Consider the following 19,801-nt stretch of genomic DNA (forward strand, 5'->3'; position numbering starts at 1 on the left):
GAAACAGCCCTATGTGGTAGTTTTATTACTATCCTCATTTTCACCCAACAATCTGAGGCACCGAGAGGTTAAGGACCTGGACTGAAGCTGCACAGCTAGAAGGTGGCAGACCCAAGAACATTCTGTAGGGACTCAATAAAGGAAGGACTTAATCTAAGGGGGCTTGACTTTCTTTCTTCTTTTCTTTTTTTTTCCGAGACGGAGTCTTGCTTTGTCCCCCAGGCTGTAGTGCAATGGTGCGATCTCAGCTCACTGCAACCTCTGCCTTCCAGGTTCAAGTGATTCTCCTTGCCTTAGCCTCCTGAGTAGCTGGGATTACAGGTGCCTGCCACCATGCCCAGCTAATGTTTGTATTTTTAGTAGAGATGGGGTTTCACCATGTTGGCCAGGCTGGTTTCGAACTCCTGACCTCAGGTGATCCACCCGCCTCTGCCTCCCAAAGTGTTGGGAATACAGGCGTGTGCCACTGCACCTGGCCAAAGGGGGTTTGACTTTTTTTTTTTTTTGAGATGGAGTCTCGCTCTGTCACCCAGGATGGAGTGTGGTGGCATGATGTTGGCTCACTGCAAGCTCCGCCTCCTGGGTTCACGCCATTCTCCTGCCTCAGCCTCCCGAGTAGCTGGGACTACAGGCGCCCGCCACCACGCCCAGCTAATTTTTTGTATTTTTAGTAGAGACGGGGTTTCACCGTGTTAGTCATGATGGTCTTCATCTCCTGGCCTTGTGATCCAGCCGCCTCACCCTCCCAAAATGCTGGGATTACAGGCATGAGCCACCGCGCCTGGCCGGGGTTGACTTTCTGATCATCCTCACAGATCTCCTTTTCAACTCTTCTACCTTGTCTCCTCTAGAAGTGAATTCCATTCTGGCTGTGATTCCAGCCTTTGGGTTACCCAGCCCCAGTCAAGGTGGAAAGAATCACACCATAATATTTCTGAAAATCAGCCTTTTAATCTAGTTGAATCCAATGAGTGGGGAAAGAACTAAAATATTTTTCTCCCTTCAGATTTTGATTATAAGAATAACGGGTCAGAGGTGTCTCTTCCATAGGAAACTGACATCCCCTATGTCCTCAGAGTTTTTTTTTTTTTTTTCTCAAAAAAATGCATAAAAGTAGAATTTCAACTCATGTGCATGCCACACATTTCCATCCCCACCCCACCCTGCCCCACCCTCTACAGACACACATATTCACACACCAAAGGGACTCCTTCCTGTAACTGGGGAACAGAATGTAAAAAAAGAAATCCATCCAAGTGGCCACAGATACCAGAAATAACCAAATGCATTTACACTCACAACATCAGTCAACTCATATGCACAAGGAGAAGTGTCTCCAATTGGAGCTTAGAGCCAAAAATTACAAATGGCAGAGACTTGAGCTATCCATAAGATAATTTGAAAAATCCTTCCACTGGACACTCCCCTTCATTACAAAAGTATGCAAACAATCTTGCTATAAATGGAAAACAGGCGTGTGGCTCTCTCCCTGGGACATGAGGGCATAGCTAAAATTCCCTGGGTGGAATTAATGCCTGGACCACTGCCCCTCCCTTTCAGGACAAAAGGGAAAGGATGAAGAGGAGCAGCAGGGTAGGGACCCACCTCAGGAGCAGGTGGGGCACCCTGGGGCTGCCCCAGGGGCTGGGAACGTGTTGGCATGTGACCAGCTGATGGAGGAGCACAGTGTCAAGTGGGCCATGACTGGGCTGTAGAGACCCAAGTGCTCTGTACCCGTAGGGAGTCCAGAAGGTAGAGGTCCACGGACAGGACAGGGCTGGCCTGCTTTGCTTCCTCCAACCTAAGGCCTTGGGACTGATGGTGTCCGTCTGAGAGGCTGCATGATTATTTTAGGGTTGCAGGAAGGATGCTTCCCATCTGGACGTAAGTGCACAAACCATGTCTATCTGGATCTCAAAAGATGACTTCCCCTCACACAACCCGCACTCCCTGCCACTGCAGATCCCAGCAGAGTGGTGGGAGATCTTGGCAGTGGGAACCAGCCCCTTCACCAAGAAATGCTGTTGCCACATAGCACACAGGCTGAGGCACATTGGTGGGGGGTTCAGAGGAACGAGAAGAGAGGAAGAGGAATCTGTGGCCCGCCTTGTGACTGGTGGGCAGATTCAAGTCTCTACCACTGCTGCTGAGCAACTGGGCATCTGTTTCTTGGAAGAACAAGAAAGGGGTGGGGTAAAGACTTGAGGCCTGGGTTCTAGGTTGGGCAGGAAGGGATGGGGCAGAAGTCAGGGTTCCATCTATAGTGACAAATCATAGGGGCTTGCTTGGGAAGTACCATCTTTCGTGGAAGGTGCCGGGTGTATAAAGGAGTACCTTTGGGCAGCCTGGTCCCAAAGCTGAGAGCCCAGGTCTGGTGCCTCTGGGGCAGGTTGGCTGCCCAGGGGAGAAACCAAATCATAAGTGTGTCCACATAGTGGGGGCTGCGAGATTGTCAAAGCCTGGCTGAAAGCTGATCGATATGCATTCTGGGATGTTCCCCTGAGGGAAGAGACTGCAGCTCTCCTAGGAGGGGTCCCCAAGATCCCTGGACTCCCCACCCCATGCCTGACTCTGTTCTTGGGGCTCCCCAGGGAAAGGGGAACTGCAACTTCAGGCAGTGTAATTTGTCTAAAAAGAAACGCGGGGAAAAGAGGTAGCTGCAAAACATCGAGCCATCCTCTACTTTCCCCCCACTTCCCACACATACTTTGGGACACAGCCAGATTTGGGGCCAGACTGAGGGCCAAAGGAGACAGGGCGCTGGAGGCAAGGCTGGCGATGCCCAGGGTCCTCAGCCATTAGCTGGGTGCGGCGTCAATGCATCTTGCCCAGCTGGATCTTCTTCCAGGCCTCGGAGGCTGTGAAGATGCATGAGTCCAGAATGCCGGCGACGGTGAAGGTCCCGCCAATGATGGCACAGATCTGTAAGAGGGCAGGGGTGGGGTGGGAGTGTCAGAAGTCAGTGCTGGATGATGCACCAGGCCAGACCCCTCCCACATTATGAGATGATGGGCTCTGCAAGGCAGACATTGCCCGTTAAGCCCATTATACCCACTATATAGTCACCAAGAGTCTGGAACATACTTAGGGCTCAAAGAAAACCAGTTGTTGGATGGTAGATTTAATAATAATAAAATAATCTTCACCATTATGAGCTCCTTTAATTCCCATATTCACCCTCTGAATGAGGAAGGGATTAGACCCATTTCACAGGGGAGGAAACTGAGGTTCATCAGGTAACTTGCCTAAGTTCACCACGTAAGTAGCAGAGATGCAACTTGAACACAGGTACGTCTTAACCCTGGTTAAGTTAAGACCGCTTAAGCCTGTGGTCTTAACCTCAACTCTGAATTTATCACATATTTACAATCCCATTTGCAGATGAAGGAAATGGAGGTTCTGAAAGGCAGTCCCAGGGGCCCAAGGTCGCACAGCCAAGAAATGGCATCCTGGGACTTGATGGGTAGTAAGCAAATAATCATACCAATAAATGCAAAATCGTAACCAAGGCAAGTGCTACAAAGGAGAGAGAGGCCTTTGGTGCTACCAGAAACCTTCTATTAGAGCAAGGTTTCTTTTTTTTTTTTTTGAGACGGAGTCTTGCTCTGTCTCCCACACTGGAGTGCAGTGGCGTGATCTCAGCTCACTGCAAGCTCCGCCTCCAGGGTTCATGCCATTCTCCTGCCTCAGCCTCTCGAGTAGCTGGGAATACAGGTGCCCGCCACCGCGCCTGGCTAATTTTTTGTATTTTTAGTAGAGACAGGGTTGGGGGGTTTCAACGTGTTAGCCAGGATGGTCTTGATCTCCTGACCTCGTGCTCCGCCCGCCTCGGCCTCCCAAAGTGCTGGGATTACAAGCGTGAGTCACTGCGCCCGGCCAGGGCAAGGTTTCTAATGGCACCGTTGACATTTGGGGCCAGAGAATTTTTTGCCACAGGGGCTGTCCTTTGCAGAAGGATTTTAGCATCCCCAGCCTCTACCCAGGAGACGCTGATCATCCCCCCTCCCCCATGTTGTGACAACCACATGTCTCCAAACCTTGCCAAATGTCCCCAGAGGTCAAAATTGTCCCTGGTTGAGAATGGCGGTAGCAGGGGGATAATGAATGTCACCTGCTATGTCTGTACTTCATAACTGTCTGCCACATCATAATATACTAACCCCAACAAAATACACAATACTTATGCAGCACCTTCCCTGGGCCAGGTGGGTTACAGTGCTCCATGCCGACCATCCCAGTGAATTCCCAGCTCAACCCTAGGCAGTAGGTACTATTCTTAGACCTATTTCACAGCCAAGGAAACTGAGGCACAGAGACCCTGAATCCCTCGTCCAATGCCACAGCAAGTGGCTGAATAGGGGTTCAAAATTTTGGAGTATGTGCTCTTAATGTGACACCCTGTTGCTTCTCAGGCGCAAAACACCCACCTAATTGAGTCACAAAGCTTTGCAGTTGTCAGAACACCATTTGGGACTAATCAAACTAACGTTATGTTTTACTCAAAATGTTATGGCCTACAAATTGCTTTCTGATGACTTCAGAGAATCAAAGCATGGATGATGGAAGACAAATGAAGTTCATACAAGGTTTGCAAGGAAACTTATTTATTTGTAGGGATAGGGTCTCACTCTGTCACCCAGGCTGCAGTGTAGTGGGTGATCGTAGCTCACTGCAGACCCCAACTCGCAGGCTCAGGTGATTCTCCTGCCTCAGCCTCCGGGGTAGCCAGGATTACAGGTGGTGCCACCATGCCTGGCTAATTTTTTTAATTGTTAATTTGTAGAGGTAAGGTCTCGCTATGTTGTCCAGGCTGGTCTCGAACTCCTGGACTCAAGTGATCCACCTGTCTCAGCCCCCACAAAGTGCTGGGATTACAGGCATGAACCACTGCTCCAGGCCTTGCAAGAAAACTTTAAACATATTTTCCTCTTGAGCATCTACTTTATGTCATTCATAAGAACCAACACCTCCCATCCTAGGAGCAGCCATGGGCCCCGGAGCAGCAGGAGCCCTACAGCCCATGAAGGAGATACCTCTTCACTGAGGTACCCATGGGGTACAGAGAGGGAAATAACTTGCCCGAGGTCACACAGTGCATGTGGCACTTGCTCTTTCCCCCATGCTACATTTAAGAGGCATTTAAATAACCACAGGACTCAGAAGAAATAAACAGTTTTGTGGCCCCAGAGGCCATTAGCAGCCCCAGAGGCACCACAGGTGGACGGCCAGCCACTGACCCGCAACCTCTGGGGAACTCTGGGAGCCAAGAATACCTTAATAGATGAACTGATGCCCAGTGGTGGGAGGCCAGGAGACACAGCAAAGGCGAGAGGGAAGTGCAAATCAAGTGTTTATTTTTTAAATGATATTTCCATGAGATGAGCTAAGCGGGGGCCTGTGAGGCCCAGGACGGACAGACTGGGTCTGTATGGATGGGTGGCAGGGGAGCAGCTGGTCCTCCAGTAATAACAGCCCAGGAAACCGGAGCGGCCCCCCAGGGAGTGGAGAGGACCGGGGGCGCTGGGGGGATTATGGTGAAGTGTTTTAAGTGGGCAAGGCCCCTCCCTGCCGGCCTCAGAGCATGACGCAGGGGGACTTTTCAGGGAAGATGACGGCAGGGGAGCTGGTTTATTTCGGTAGAGTGGATCAGATGATGGGAGATTTTATACCACAAAACGCTTTTAGAGCTTGGATCAGAAGATAGGAAAATGTGACTTACGTGCAATGAAGCAAAAAATAAAAAATAACCACACACACACACACACACACAACACATCTGTATTCATCTACACACAATTTGGAACCCAAATGCTTATGACTCACAGACACCTGGCACCCAGTCTCAACTCTCCTTTCATGGGGCTGGCCTAGACCAGAGGGAGACAATGTGTGTATTGAGGTACACAGGAAAGCACATCGTCTGAGGGGAAACTGAGGCCCTGGGGCATGGAAACTGCTATGCAACTGGCTCAGTCACAGGGTGAGTGACTGCAAGCCTGAAGGCTAAGGGGGAACCCTGAGGCAGACTCCCTGTGAGTATCTACTGATTTTGCTCAGCGTGCCCCCATCACCCCACATCTGTTGAAGGGGCTGGTCACTGTTCACTTGAAGTGAGGGGAAGGGAAATCCTTACACATTCCAGGGGGGTTTCCTCAAAGCTGAGAGAATTCATCTGGGCACAGTGGCTCATGCCTGTAATCTCAGCACTTTGGGAGATAGAAGGATTGCTTGAGTCCAGGAGCTTGAGCCCAGCCTGGGCAAAACAGTGAGATCCCCATCCCTACAAAAAATAGAAAAAATTGGGCCGGGAGCGGTGGCTCACACTTGTAATCCCAGCACTTTGGGAGGCCGAGGCGGGCGGATCACGAGGTCAGGAGATCGAGACCACAGTGAAACCCCGTCTCTACTAAAAACACAAAAAATTAGCCGGACGTAGTGGTGGGCGCCTGTAGTCCCAGCTGCTCGGAGAGGCTGAGGCAGGAGAATGGCGTGAACCCGGGAGGCAGAGCTTGCAGTGAGCTGAGATCGCACCACTGCACTCCAGCCTGGGTGACAGAGTGAGACTCCATCTCAAAAAAAAAAATTGGCCAGGTGTGGTGGCTGTAGTCCCAGCTACTCTGGAGGCAGAGGCTGAGGACCATTTGAGCCCAGGAGGTCAAGCCTGCAGTGAGCTATGATTGCACCACTGCACTCCAGCCTAGGTGACAGAGCAAGATCATGTCTTTTTTTTTTTTTTTTTTTTTTTTGAGATTGAGTCTCACTCTTGTAGCCCAGATTGGAGTACAGTGGGGTGATCTTGGCTCACTGCAACCTCCACTCCTGAGTTCAAGAGATTCTCCTGCCTCAGCCTCCCAAGTAGCTGGGATTACAGGTGCTCACCACCATGTCCAGCTAATTTTTGTATTTTTAGTAGTGACGGGGTTTCACCATGTTGGCCAGGATAGTCTCGAACCCCTGACCTCAAGTGATCCGCCTGCCTCGGCCTCCCAAAGTGCTGGGATTACAGGCGTGAGCCACCATGCCTGGCCCCGTGACTTAAAAAAAAAAAATTGCTGAGAGAACTCTAGTGGCCAGGCCCACATTGCCACGGCCCTGCTTTCATTATTTTATCTCTCATCCCTCAGGCCTCCCTGACACACTGGCAGTCAGTAGGAGGTGACTGGAATGAGGTGACGTAGAGTCACAGGAGAGGGTTCTGGCGCTCCCAGGACTGGCACTTCCTGGATTCTGACATATGGAAAGATTCAGAAATGCCCAGTGCCAGGGCGTTCCCACACCTGAACTTGCTCAGGGAAGTGGCTGGTCACGGCTGTCCCTCGTCTTAGAAGGTCACCATGCCTTCTGGAACATGGGGAGATGCAGGCTGTGTCAGGGGGTGTGTCTGCCTTGGAATTCAGGCCCTACATGGGCGGCAGCAAGATAACAGGCTTTGCCATTTAGGATTCCTGGGATGATGTGGGAACAACGGGATCCAACAGCAGATATTCTGAAGCTGGAGGAGATGCTGGCGGGGTCTCAGGAACTCACGGAGGGGAGGGCAGGGGTGCCACTGGCAGGAGGGAAGACGGTCATTGGCATTTCTCTGGGCTGTGGGGATGGGGCCTGGAAGGAACACTAATGAATGAAAATGAAAACAAAGCAAATTGCAGTCGTGACACTTAGTTCCCACAGCCTGTTGCTATTCACACAGAGAAGCGAGGAGAGCCGGGCCTTTCCAGGGGAGGCCAGGACAAAGCTGGGGCTGGAAGGTGTGCACCTCCCTGTTGGACATGGTGAGGGTGGCATGAGATGAGGGCTGCGGAGTCCACCCGGCTTTCCCGCCGTGGCAGCAGAGAGCACCCAGCCTTTGGAGGCTGCATCGTGGCATCACTTACTAATTCTAGCCATGGGAGAGCATTCCTGGGCCTCAGTTTCTTCATCTATAAAACGGGAAGGCCAGCCAGGTGCAGTGGCTCATGCCTGCAATCCCTGCACTTTGGGAGGCCAAGGTAGGAGGATCACGTGAACTCAGGAGATTGCGACCAGCCTGGTCACTTGGTGAAACCCTGTTTCTACTAAAAATACAAAAATTAGCTGGGCATGGTGGCAGGCGCCTGTAATCCCAGCTACTCGGGAGGCTGATGCATGAGAATTGCTTGAACCTGGGAAGTGGAGGTTGCAGTGAGTCGAGATTCAGCCACTGCACTCCAGCCGAGGTGACAGAGCAAGACTCTGTTGCCAAAATAAATACATAAAAATAAAAATAAAACGAGAAAACCCCTGTGACTCTGCTGAAAACACATTTGGAGCACCTAGCACCTAGTAGATGCTCAGTAAATGAAACCTGATCTTAATCTTTCAGCTCACTGGAAGGCTCTAACCTTGTGGCTAAGATCTGAGATTTTCTAAACCTGAGACCCACTTTAACCAGAAAAATCAGTAAAATATTACTTATTCCCCAGAGCACGCCTTTGGGTCTCAACTTCCATTCTCTCTCTGGCACTTTTAGCAGAGGGCAAGACGAGTCATACAAGAACAGGACAGCAAGAGTGTCCCAGGCACCGCAGGCAGATTCTTTGTGGCTGCCGGGGGCCCACGCACTCTAAGGGCCCTCTGAAGTTACACAGCAACCCATTCAACAGATCAGGTAGCTGAGGCCCAGACAGGGTGTCCTGTCCCCTCAGGCAATTGCCAAGATGTGTTTGTGATGAAGAACATCCCTGTGGGGCAAAGCACCTTAGACCAGAGGTGGGTTCCATCCTTTGGCCAGTGAGGGAGCTCCCTGAATCTCACCACCTCAAGCCTATAGGGAAAACTCTCATTTTCCTGAATGCCCAAGGGAGAGAAGATAGCAGACACAACTGACCACATGGGAGGTGCACAAGACCTGTTTGTTGAATAAGTAAAGGAGTGAGTGAGAGAAAGAATGAGGAGCCGATGGGTGGGTTCCAGAGTGAGGGAATGAATGACTACTCAGGAAAGGCACAGAGTTTCACACCCAAGGTAGGGGCAAAGGTGACTCGCTTAGGGGTGTCAGCGGGGGCATGGGGAAGGCAGTGCTGATGAAAAGGTGGGCCTGAAGGGGGAGACCCCGGACAGGGCAGGCAGGAGGTGCCCCTCTCCACTAAGTTGCTGTGCCTGGAGATCCTGCACCTGGAAAGCGATGCCATAGAGGGCCTGGGCTTTGGAGGCTGGCAGAATTGGCTTGGACCCCTCCCATCCATGTGCTCTTGTGCCACCCTAGCTCCTGGTGCCTCAGTTTTCTGACTTTTAAAAATGGGAAGACTGGCCGGGTGCAGTGGCTCATGCCTGTAATCCCAGCACTTTGGGAGGCTGAGGCGGGTGGATCACCTGAGGTCGGGAGTTCGAGACCAGCCTGGCCAACATGGCGAAACCCTGTCTCTACTAAAAATACAAAAATTAGCTGAGCATGGTGGCAGGTGCCTGTAATCCTAGCTACTCAGGAGGCTGAGGCAGGAGAATTGCTTGAACTCAGAAGGTGGAGGTTGCAGTGAGCCAAGATCGCGCCACTGCACTCCAGCCTGGGCAACAAGAGTGAAACTCCATCTCAGAAAAAAAAAAAAAAAAAGAAAAAAAGGAAGACTAATCCTCACCCCCTAGGACTGTGGTGGCATTGACTGAGAGTGGCTTGGTCCCTTGCCACTGCCATGCTCTTGTATCTCCCAACCAGGCCTCAAGGCTCAGAGACAACCTGGAGTGGGGTCTTCCCCCTTGGGGGATGAGGGAGCAGGACCGCTGAGCCAGGGAGGGCCACCTCGGCCAGTGCATGCACCACTGCTCTGGGCAGCAGCCACCGCTCCAGAAACAAAAACAAAGACAGTTCAATACCTGGGCCCCAGTGAGTCTGACGGCAGTGCAGGAAGTGGCATTCATCAGACGTCATCCGATAATGCCCCTCTGTTCCCAACCAGCAACTTCCTCCCAAGGGCCCCGTCAGCTTCTTGGCCTTCCACTGTGACTAGAATGAAGTCAGCTTGTCTACCTTTAAAAGGGGTGCGTGTGTGTTTCCCTCACATTTTCATTATGGTTCTTAATTCCTTATAATATGGGAAGGATGTGTGCCAGCCGCACTGGAGGGGGAGCGAAACGCCTGTTTTTTCACCAGCATGAACGCCTTCCCAGTGCATCATTACTCCCCTCCCCATTACTCTCCCATAGCGTGCAATGGAGAAGCACCATACACACCGCCGTGGGAGGCGAGATTGTGGGCTTTGGGGTAAACACTCCTGCGGTCCAATCCCAGCTCTGTGGTCCTGGCTGGGAAAGCCAGTTGACCTCTCTGAGCCTCAGCTGCCCCATCTGTAGAATGGGACCCACTGCAAGGACTGGGATGACACTGTCCAGCTGCCTGCTGTACCCTAAGTGCCCAGGAACTGTTCAGTCACTTTCCCTGTTCAGTCAACACCGCTTTAAAAGCGTGTGGAGGAGGCGCCGCATGAGGAAATAAATAATGAATTGGAGTCTCATCAGGCTCCAGCAGCGGCAGACAGGCTGGAGCCGGGGATGAGAACACCAAGTCGTGGAGGAGGCAGAGGTGGGGGGTGTAGCTGTGGAAGGGAAGTGGTTGACTGGGCCCTGGAAAGGCTGGGGGTGGGGGAGGAGAGAGTGTGGTGTCAGGCCTTCCAGAGCTCCGGGGGCCTCGGAGAGTAGAGGCCTCCCGCTGACATTTTTACAATTCCTATGGGCTGCAAAATACCCACCCACCCACCCCACCTCGAAAGAACCTCACTTTGGTTGAGCACCTATTATGTGCTGGGTCTGAGATGGCACCTTCTCCTCTTTTCTCATTCAATCCTTGCCACTGCTAGGTGACCCTCATTTCACAGACAAGGACACAGAGGGTCAGAGAGGGAATGACTTGTCCAGAGTCATAGGGCTACCGACTAAGCAAGGATCACTAGAAGCCAGGTTTGGGAGGCGGCAAAGGGCCTGCTTTTCCTGTTAGCCCACCTTGCCTCATTCCCAGCCGGAAGACTCTTCCCAGCCCCTCTCTTCATGTACAGATAGCTTCCACGCAGGGAATCTGTCTTCTCAATTCTGTTAAGGTTTACGTAACAAATATCCTGACGTAAGGGGTCCCCGTCAGCAAAGTGTGTGAAGTCAGAAGCTGTGCATCTATAAAAACCAGCCTGGTGTGCAAAATGGAACCCACTCTGGGAACGCACGTGCCAGGAGGCCCCTCTCTGTGTACAGACCCAGTTTGGAGCAATCTGTCTCTGGAACACCTTCTTGAAGATCTAGTTCAGCTCAGAATACCACGGAAGGATCTGAACTGAAGCGTTTCGCACATTTCCAGACCTGAATCACCAAGCTCCTAATATGAGTTCTGTTCTGTCCCTTGGATAACAGAAATCGTCTTGGTTGGGGGTGGACCAAGGCATACACCTCTCCTTCTATTTGCTCACTGTTTGACACCTATTTATTACCCACATTGATGCACTGGATCTGGAGACCAGCGATGACTAAACCTGGCTTTGTCGGAGCTCGTGGTCCAGGGAAGAGAGACACTGAGCACCGAGGGAACCCTGAGCAGGGTAGTGGGGGCAGAGAGGAGAGAACCGAGGCTGCATATGGGAGCTCTGAAGGCTCTCCTGCCACTCCAGGGCCAAGATGGTCATTTTTCCAACTCACATCATCTTAGTGGGTAGAACCTTCTCAGTTTGAAGTTTGTCTCTTGTCAATTTTTTTTTTTTTTGAGACGGAGTCTTGCTCTTTCGCCCAGGCTAGAGTGCAATGGCACGATCTCGGCTCACTGCAACTTCCGTCTCCCTGGTTCAAGCGATTCTCCTGCTTCAGCCTCCCACATAGCTGAGATTAAAGGTGTGCACCACCATGCCTGGCTAATTTTTGTATTTTTAGTAGAGACGGGGTTTCACCATGTTAGTCAGGCTGGTCTCGAACTCCTGACCTCGTGATCCGCCCACCTCGGCCTCCCAAAGTGCTGGGATTACAGGCGTGAGCCACTGCGCCCGGCCTTGTCAATTCTTCTTAATGCCCCTGCCCTCTTCCCTGCCCCCAGCACTTGCTGCCTTAGTTTCTGGCAAATGTTTGCAGAAGCCTAAACAGATGAACAAAAGGTGTTAGATATGGGCAGGAAAACTTGCAAACTGTCAGCCAATCTGCCTTAGATGGACGTTGGCTTTTTTAATGGTTTGTGTGAAGCTGTGATTTCACCATGCATATTCACAATAAAACTTTGTTTCCTGCTCTAATATTTCTTCCTGATTCCCAGAATGAAAGTCACTGTATCAAATGATCCTGATGTCTGTCCTACCAAGAGTTCTATGACTTCTGGGGGCTTTGCTGCTGCAACACCCCTGACAGCCCTTGTTTTGGAAGATAGAGGCTCCCGAGACAGTGCTGGGGGTAGGGGATGTTGCAGAGGCAGGCACTGGGGTCAGGTCCGAGCCTTGCCATTGACTGGCTGTGTGATCTTGGATGAGTTTTTTCACCTCTCTGAGCCTCAGTTTAATCCATTTATAAAACAGGAACAAAATCATCTACCTTAAGAGGTTGCTGGGAGGGGCTAAAGGAGGTAACTATGTAATTACTTGGCACATAGTAGGTGCTTAATAAGGGTAGCTATATGATCACTTTTTTCCCTCATCCTGTCTGGCTAGGGAAAATATGATCACCTTTTTTTTTTTCTTTTTTGAGACAGAGCTGGAGTGCAGTGGCACGACCTTGGCTCACTGCCAAGATCTCCTGCCTCAGCCTCCAACTACCTCAGCCTCCACAGTAGCTGGGACTACAGGCATGCACCACCACACCTGGCTAATTTTTTGTATTTTTAGTAGAGACGAGGTTTCGCCATGTTGGCCAGGCTGGTCTTGAACTCCTAGCCTCAGGCGATCTGCCCACCTTGGCCTCCCAAAGTGCTGGAATTACAGGTGTGAGCCACCACGCCCAGCTGAAAATATGATCACTTCTTTAGGCAGCTGCCCCTTACACATTTCTGAGCAGCTGTGTCCAGGCCAGGCCCTTCACTGGATGCTGGGGACACAGGTAAGTCAGACCTGGAGGTCATCATCAGGCCTGACGACCATGCAGGGCAATCTAAAGTCTGGGGGATTAGTCCCCAGGTTAGAAAGCATGAAGGAGGGCAGCAGAGAGGAACGTCTGTGGGTGGGGCTGCCTGTAGCAACTCTCCCCCATACCCAGGTTAAGCCCTGGCCAAGGGCCCTGAGCACCACTTGAGTTAAGTGAGCTGTGCGACTCTTCAAGAATGATAGGTTTTGAGTAGCACGCAATGGGAGGGTGTCATCGCCATCCGGTACTTCTTGGTGGGCAAAAACCATCCTGGCCATACTGGCCCAACTGGCACTTTGTGACTTCTGGCTGTTCCTCCAAAATAAAATAAACCATGCAAGGAAAGAGATCTGACACCTCTGAAGCCATCCAGTCTGTCACCACAACCCACTTGAAGGCAATCTCAATCTCAAAAAGGGAGCCACAGCAAGTGGCAGGGGACAAATGTGTGTGTAGGAGGGGAGCACTTTGGAGGGGATTACTTGCATGTCGTCACACACGATCTGTTTATTCCCTTGGCACTGGAATGTTCTGATATAGCACAGAGCATCACTCTGAGCAAGGTGCCCCACGTGCTGAGAGAGAGGAGCTCCAAGAAGCCTGGCTAAAGATGTCCAGGAGGAAAAACTGTTGTAGGCTGGGGATAAACAAGCCCTTTTGGGACAATGAGACCCTGGAGGGGCAACCTGGAAGCAGCCAGGTACTTAACACTTGGCAATGCATCTGGGAGGCCCCACCTGCCTCTACCCTCCCTCCCTCCAGCCCACCCACAGCTGCCTCCCAGCCCCGCCGCCGCCACATGACGACATCCTGACCTAAGCCCCTCTTCATCTGCAGCCCCTCTAAGGAGCTATTTGCAGAGGCCCCCATTTGCCATTTAGGCGCTTTGCACGCAAGTGTTTTATTTTAAAAAGAGAGAAAGAGAAGCCACAGCAGGTGCCTCCACTTCCATCCCGGCCCCACCACACCCTCCGAGGGCTCCCAGGGATCTTTGTGCCGTGTGTGTATGTGTGTGTCTGAGTGCTGGCGTCATCCCCACATCTGCTGCCCTGTGACAAGGGCCTTTGAAGCTCCACAATGACGCCATCTGCCAGGGACAGCCGGCCGGCTGGCTCCTTCAGAGCCGACCCCACGGTTACCATGGCAACCAAGGTGGTGGCATGGGGCCTTCAGAAGAACCACCAGGCTAATGATGTCAGGAGGTTCCCTGCAGCAGTGTGGCCCACAAGCCCGGGGCTTTGCCAGCCCACGCTTGAGCAGAGGTGGATGGGGCAGAGATGGAGGACAGGCTGGTGGCCAAGGACAAGAAGAGAAGGAGGAGTCATAGAGGCATTGGGTCTCTGACGAAGGAAGGGTCTTCCCTGTGGCTTCTTGGAGCCTCCTGCTCTCAGAAGGTCAGCGGCTCACTGGGGAGTCCGTCACCTGCCAAAGGGGGTGGCATGGCCTTCATAGGACATGTTATACTGGGCACCTCTGCGCATAGTATTCCCTTTCCCGGCCCCTTCCTCCTCAGCTCAAGGCCCATCACAGGGTTCCATTCTTAGAGCTTCCCAACAAAGGGGATGGCGCCCTCTTGTTTGCCTGCAGTGTCTGGCACACATCTCCACTACAGCCTGTCAATGCTGCCTGTGCTCACTCATCTGCCCCTCCAGCAGGGGGCTCCTTCAAGGCAGGGACTGTGTATGATTCAGCCAACCCTGGTGCCTGCTACAGGGGCCGGCACATAGTGAATTCTAGCAAATGTTAAGTGAATAAATGAAGTCGCTTCATTTTCTCAGCCACTTGCCAAGTGATTTCTTTTCTTTCTTTCTTTTTTTTTTTTTGAGATGGATTCTCACTCTGTCGCCCAGACCAGAGTGCAGTGGCGTGATCTCAGCTCACTGTAACCTCTGCCTGCCAGGTTCAAGCAATTCTCCTGCCTCACTCTCCCAAGTAGCTGGGACTACAAGCACGTGCCACCATGCCCGGCTAATTTTTTGTACTTTTAGTGGAGATGGGGTTTCACAATGTTGGTCAGGCTGGTCTCAAATTCCTGACCTGGTGATCCGCCCACCTCAGCCTCCCAAAGTGCTGGGATTAGAGGCGTGAGCCACCATGCCCAGCCGATTTATTTTTATTTATTTATTTATTTTTTTTGAGATAGAGTCTCGCTTTGGCACCCAGGCTGGAGTGCAGTGGCATCAGCTTAGCTCACTGCAACGTCCGCCTTCTGGGTTCAAGGGATTCTCCGGCCTCAGCCTCCCGAGTAGCTGGGACTACAAACGCCCACCCCCATGCTCGCCTAATTTTCGTATTTTCACTAGAGACGAGGTTTTGCCATGTTGGCCAGGCTGGTCTTGAACTCCTGACCTCAAGTGATCCCCCACCTCGGCCTCCCAAAGTGCTGGGATTACAGGCATAAGCCGCCGTGCCCAGCCATTGCCAAATGATTTTAATGGCCAGAGTCTCAGCTGCTTTCCATACAGGAGCAAACAGAAACGGGGACACAGAAGAGCTTTCTGAACTCTACTGTGAGGCATGGCTGGAGGGGGTTTCTCTGCTATAGTCAATGCTACAGACCCTAGGGCCTCTGAGGAGTGGTCTAGACCTTCACGGAGGCGCCAGGGAACCTACTTGTATCTTTGTGTGTGGCTTATCGTGGGTGTGGAGTAGGAGAGCTGGAGTAAGAATCAGCACCAAGACCCACTTCGGGTGTGCTACCCTGTGGGGTCTTGGGTTAAATCATTTGCTCACAAATCCCCTGATTTTTTGGGTCCCGGGGTTGTGCATCTCCCCTCAGAGTAGCTGTACCCATGTCCCTGCATACCAGTAGTACGTGTGGGTTCCCACGGCTTCACATCTTCCCAATCTTTGTAGTAACAGGTTTTCAATTTCTTTTTTTTTTTTGAGACAGAGTCTCACTCTGTTGCCCAGGCTGGAGTGCACTGGAGTGATCCTGGCTCACCGTAACCTCTGCCTCCCAGGTACAAGTAATTCTCCCACCTCAGCCTCCCAAGTAGCTGGGATTACAGGTGCACACCACCATGCCCCGCTAATTTTTGTATTTCTAGTAGTGTTTTGCCATGTTGGCTAGGCTGGTCTTGAACTCATGACCTCAGGTGATCTGCCCGCCTCGGCCTCCCAAAGTGCTGGAATTACAGGTGTGAGCCAGGCAAGTTTTCAATTTCTGTCAGTCCAATAGGATTCAGTTGGGTCTTTTAATTTTTTTATTTTTCTGAGACCGGGTCTCACTCTGTTGCCCAGGCTGGAGTGCAGTGGCACCATCATGGCTCATGGCAGTGTCAACCTCCCATGCTCAAGCAATCCTCCCACCTCAGCCTCCCAAGTAGCTGAAACTATAGGCATGTGCCACTATGTCTAGCTAATTTTTTAACTTTTATTTTGTAGGGAGGGGGTCTTGCTGCAGTGACCAGGCTGGTTTCAAACTCCTGGCCTCAAGTGATCCTCCTGCTTCCACCTCCCAGGGCGCTGGGATTACAGGTGTGAGCTACCACATCTGGCCTGAATTGAGTCTTGTTTTAAATCCCATCCCTCCAATTTCTAGTGAACTTGGGCATCTTTTCACTGCCAATATCATCTCCTCTGTGAAGAGCTGGTCCTTGGCCTTGTCTATTTTTTTTGGTTGTTAACTTTTTCTTACTGATCTCTAGGAGTTCTTTACATACGAATTCTGAAGGCTACCCCTTTCCCATATGTATGGCAAGTATCTTTTCCCAAGCTGCGTGTGAGATTTTTGCTTTATGTTATGTGCCGTTTGTTGAACAGAAGTTTCTAACTTTTATGTGGTCAAAGAGAACAGCAAAAAACTGTTCTGAGGCTCACGTAAGCACCAGACTTATGACACCCTTTGTATCTCTCTGTCTGTTTTCTGGGGTTTTTTGTTTTTTAGAGAAAGGGTCTCGCTCTGTTGCCCAGGCTAGAGTGCAGTGGCACGATCATGACTCACTCTAACCTTAAAATCCTGGGCTCAAGTGATACTCTCACCTCAGCCTCCTCAGTGGCTGGGACTACAGGTGCGTGCACCACCATATCCAGCTAATTTAAGAAGATTCTTAGAGACAAGCTTTGACAATGTCACCCAGGCTGGCTTCAAACTCCTGGCCTCAAGCGAACCTCCTGCCTCAGCCTCCCAAAGTGCTGGGACTACAAGTGTGAGCCACTGTGCCCCGTACTACTTGGCTCTTCATATCTGCAAACAGCTTCTCCTTTCACGATCTCCTCTGAGTCCCACAAGGCCCTGGGAGGTGGCAGGAACAGAGATGATCGTTCTTACGTCACAGATGAGAAGGCAGAGACCCTGTCACAACATCCACTGTTCTGCCTCCTGGCACCCACTCTTTCCTCTTCCAGTAGCTGGCCCCTGCCTTTTCTCTTGAGAAACCTCATTCCTCACAATCTGTGTCCCTGTGGTTTGGATGGGGTTGACACCAGAGAGGGTACAAGGCCTAAGCCTGGCCAACCAGAGCATTTGATTTCCCAGGCCACAAGGATGGCATGAAGCCTGAGCTGGGCCAGTGAGAGCTCTGTCCTATCTAGGACTTGGTTAGAATGACTGAGAAAAAGGCCATTTCTACTGGTAAATTCTACTTGAAGATGAAGCCAGTATAGAGGAAAGCAGATCTGAAGACAGAGACCTACTCCTGGCAACGTTTGAGGCTGGATCCAGCCATGCCTGAAGCCTTCTACTCCTCAGGCCAGCTCAAGGTCTAGTTCTAGATCTTCGGTAACAGAGTCCTGACTGATACTGACCTAGTTATTGTGGGAAATGAAAGAGCCAAGACCCTTGATCTTGAACCATCGTTACAAGTATGAAGAAGTACAGAAGCATAAGGGCCTCTCAATGCTGTATTTATCTTTAGGTCTCAGTTTCCAAATCTGTGAAGTAGGGATAGCCACCCTGTCTCTTCCACCTCAGCTAACTCTGGCTTCTTCAGTACCTCCTGGGTCTCTTGGGTGAAGTAGGGCACCCTGACCCTCCTGTTCTGACCCCAAGAACCTTCTGAATGGGAGGCCAGGAAACAGTAGATGTGACAGAAATAATCAGCATACAGGAAAACTACCATCAGCTTGAAGCTGCCCTAGAGAAAACTGGACGTGGCAGAGACCATGGCAAAAAATAGAGAACAGGGAGGAAGGAAAGAGAAAAATCTGACCCTCTCAGCAGCTATAACTGGAAATTAGACCTGGAAAAAAAATGAGTTAAATCTTTGGTGCAAAATTTACACCTTAAAGGGTAAACTCTGCTAAGAATAATTTCCATAACAATAAAAAGCTGGAGAAAATCCTAAACATCCAGTGGAACCATATGGAGATTTGCTTCAGGAATTAAATGGATTTCAGGGCATTCCCCTCTGGAAAACACTTTCTAGACAAAATGTCATTGATACTGATGTGTTTCTGACATTTCTCAGCATCCTTGGGGTCGAAGCCTCCTGTGCCCAGCCAGAGCCCCTAGCCCTGCAGGCTGCATCCTGTTTCAGCGAGAACAGGTGAGGGGCGCCAAGGAAAGGGGCCCAGAGCAGGCGCAGGGTGGCTGGCTCAGGGCCTGGCCCACTGCCCCAGGCCACTCACCGTGGTGATGAATCTGTACAGCGGCTGCCGTCTCTCTGTGTACTTGACCGTGATGGGGCTGAGGTCGTAGCGGAACCAGATTGCAGGGATGATGCGGCCCGTGTGGCTGTAGGCGACGTATTCCTGGGGTAAAGGATATGAGAATCAGAAGTACAAACTGTGTCTCAGGGTGGGTGGGGACCGGATTGCAGAGGGCCCCCCAGCAACCCTCCAGAAAGGACTTTCCTCCCTCTCCGCCCCACGAAGCCAGACTCCCCCACTCCCTCTCTCACATCCCTTCCCCTGGAGGCCCTAAACTCTGCCGTGCACAGCTGGGCATTTTTGTTTAGAAATTGACCATGTGAGCTGCAAGCAGCACCAGAATCAGAAAATAAATTAGAAAGCAGAGCTGTAAAAGGAAAAGTGCAATTTTTGGCTATTGCCTCCTTCAGCCTCTAGGCCATGCGAAATCCATTCATTTATTCAACAATGGTTTGCAGAACACCTCCACTGTGGTGGCCCATGGCTGGCTGCTGGGGACCCTGAGGTGAGCAAGTCCTGCCCTTTCCCCAGAAGGAGTCACAGTCTGCAGAAGGAGGAAGACATAAGAATATCCCTAACACTGTGACATCATGCATGTGGGATGGAGGGACATGGAGAGTTGAGGGGAATGAATGAATGACCCATTCTCCTGGGAGGCATCTGGGAGACTGGGGAGGGGACATTCTGAGCCACACATGATGAATAAGCAGGAGTCCCAGTGTGTGTGTGTGTGTGATGGGTGTAAATGCTGTGTGGGGAGTGGGCTAGCTTCTTCAGAGGAATAGACTGAACTGCAAAGCCAGAAGGCCCCACCCTGCCACCAACCTTCCTGAGAAGGCACACAGCAGGGACTAAGGATACTAAGAGGCTGAACTAACAGTGCGTCCTTGGGCCAGCCCCTCCCTCCCTCAGGGACTTGGCTTCCCCATCTGAACATGGATGGGCCTGGGATGATGACCCCTGGGATCTCTCCAGTTTGGGCACTTCAAGGTGCTAAAGTCTGTAACAGCTGGAGGCCAAATTGAACCACTGGGTACCCCCAACCCCAAATGCTGAGCCTGAGGGAGCCCAGGCCGCTCCAGGGGTAAGTAACACTGAGCCCTGACCTCCCACTGGGTCACTGCTGCCTGTTCCCGGGGCAGAGTGCGGCTGCAGCCATAGAGAAGCTGAGCAAGCTGTT

General features: G+C 51.4%; 1 protein-coding gene across 1 annotated transcript in view; it reads right to left on the reverse strand.

Moving 5' to 3' along the window:
- Positions 1 to 931: 931 nt before the first annotated feature.
- Positions 932 to 19,801, reverse strand: part of ERGIC1 (endoplasmic reticulum-golgi intermediate compartment 1) — a 118,847-nt gene continuing 99,977 nt past the window's right edge. The window contains exons 9-10 of the mRNA XM_003273242.3: positions 18,601 to 18,723; positions 932 to 2,922 (exon numbers count right to left, since the gene is read on the reverse strand). Coding sequence (XP_003273290.1) covers positions 2,815 to 2,922; positions 18,601 to 18,723 — 231 coding nt within the window. The 3' untranslated portion in view covers positions 932 to 2,814. The remainder of the gene's footprint in view (positions 2,923 to 18,600; positions 18,724 to 19,801) is intronic.

Source organism: Nomascus leucogenys, chromosome 2, assembly GCF_006542625.1.
Source record: "Nomascus leucogenys isolate Asia chromosome 2, Asia_NLE_v1, whole genome shotgun sequence".
Lineage (NCBI taxonomy): Eukaryota > Metazoa > Chordata > Mammalia > Primates > Hylobatidae > Nomascus > Nomascus leucogenys.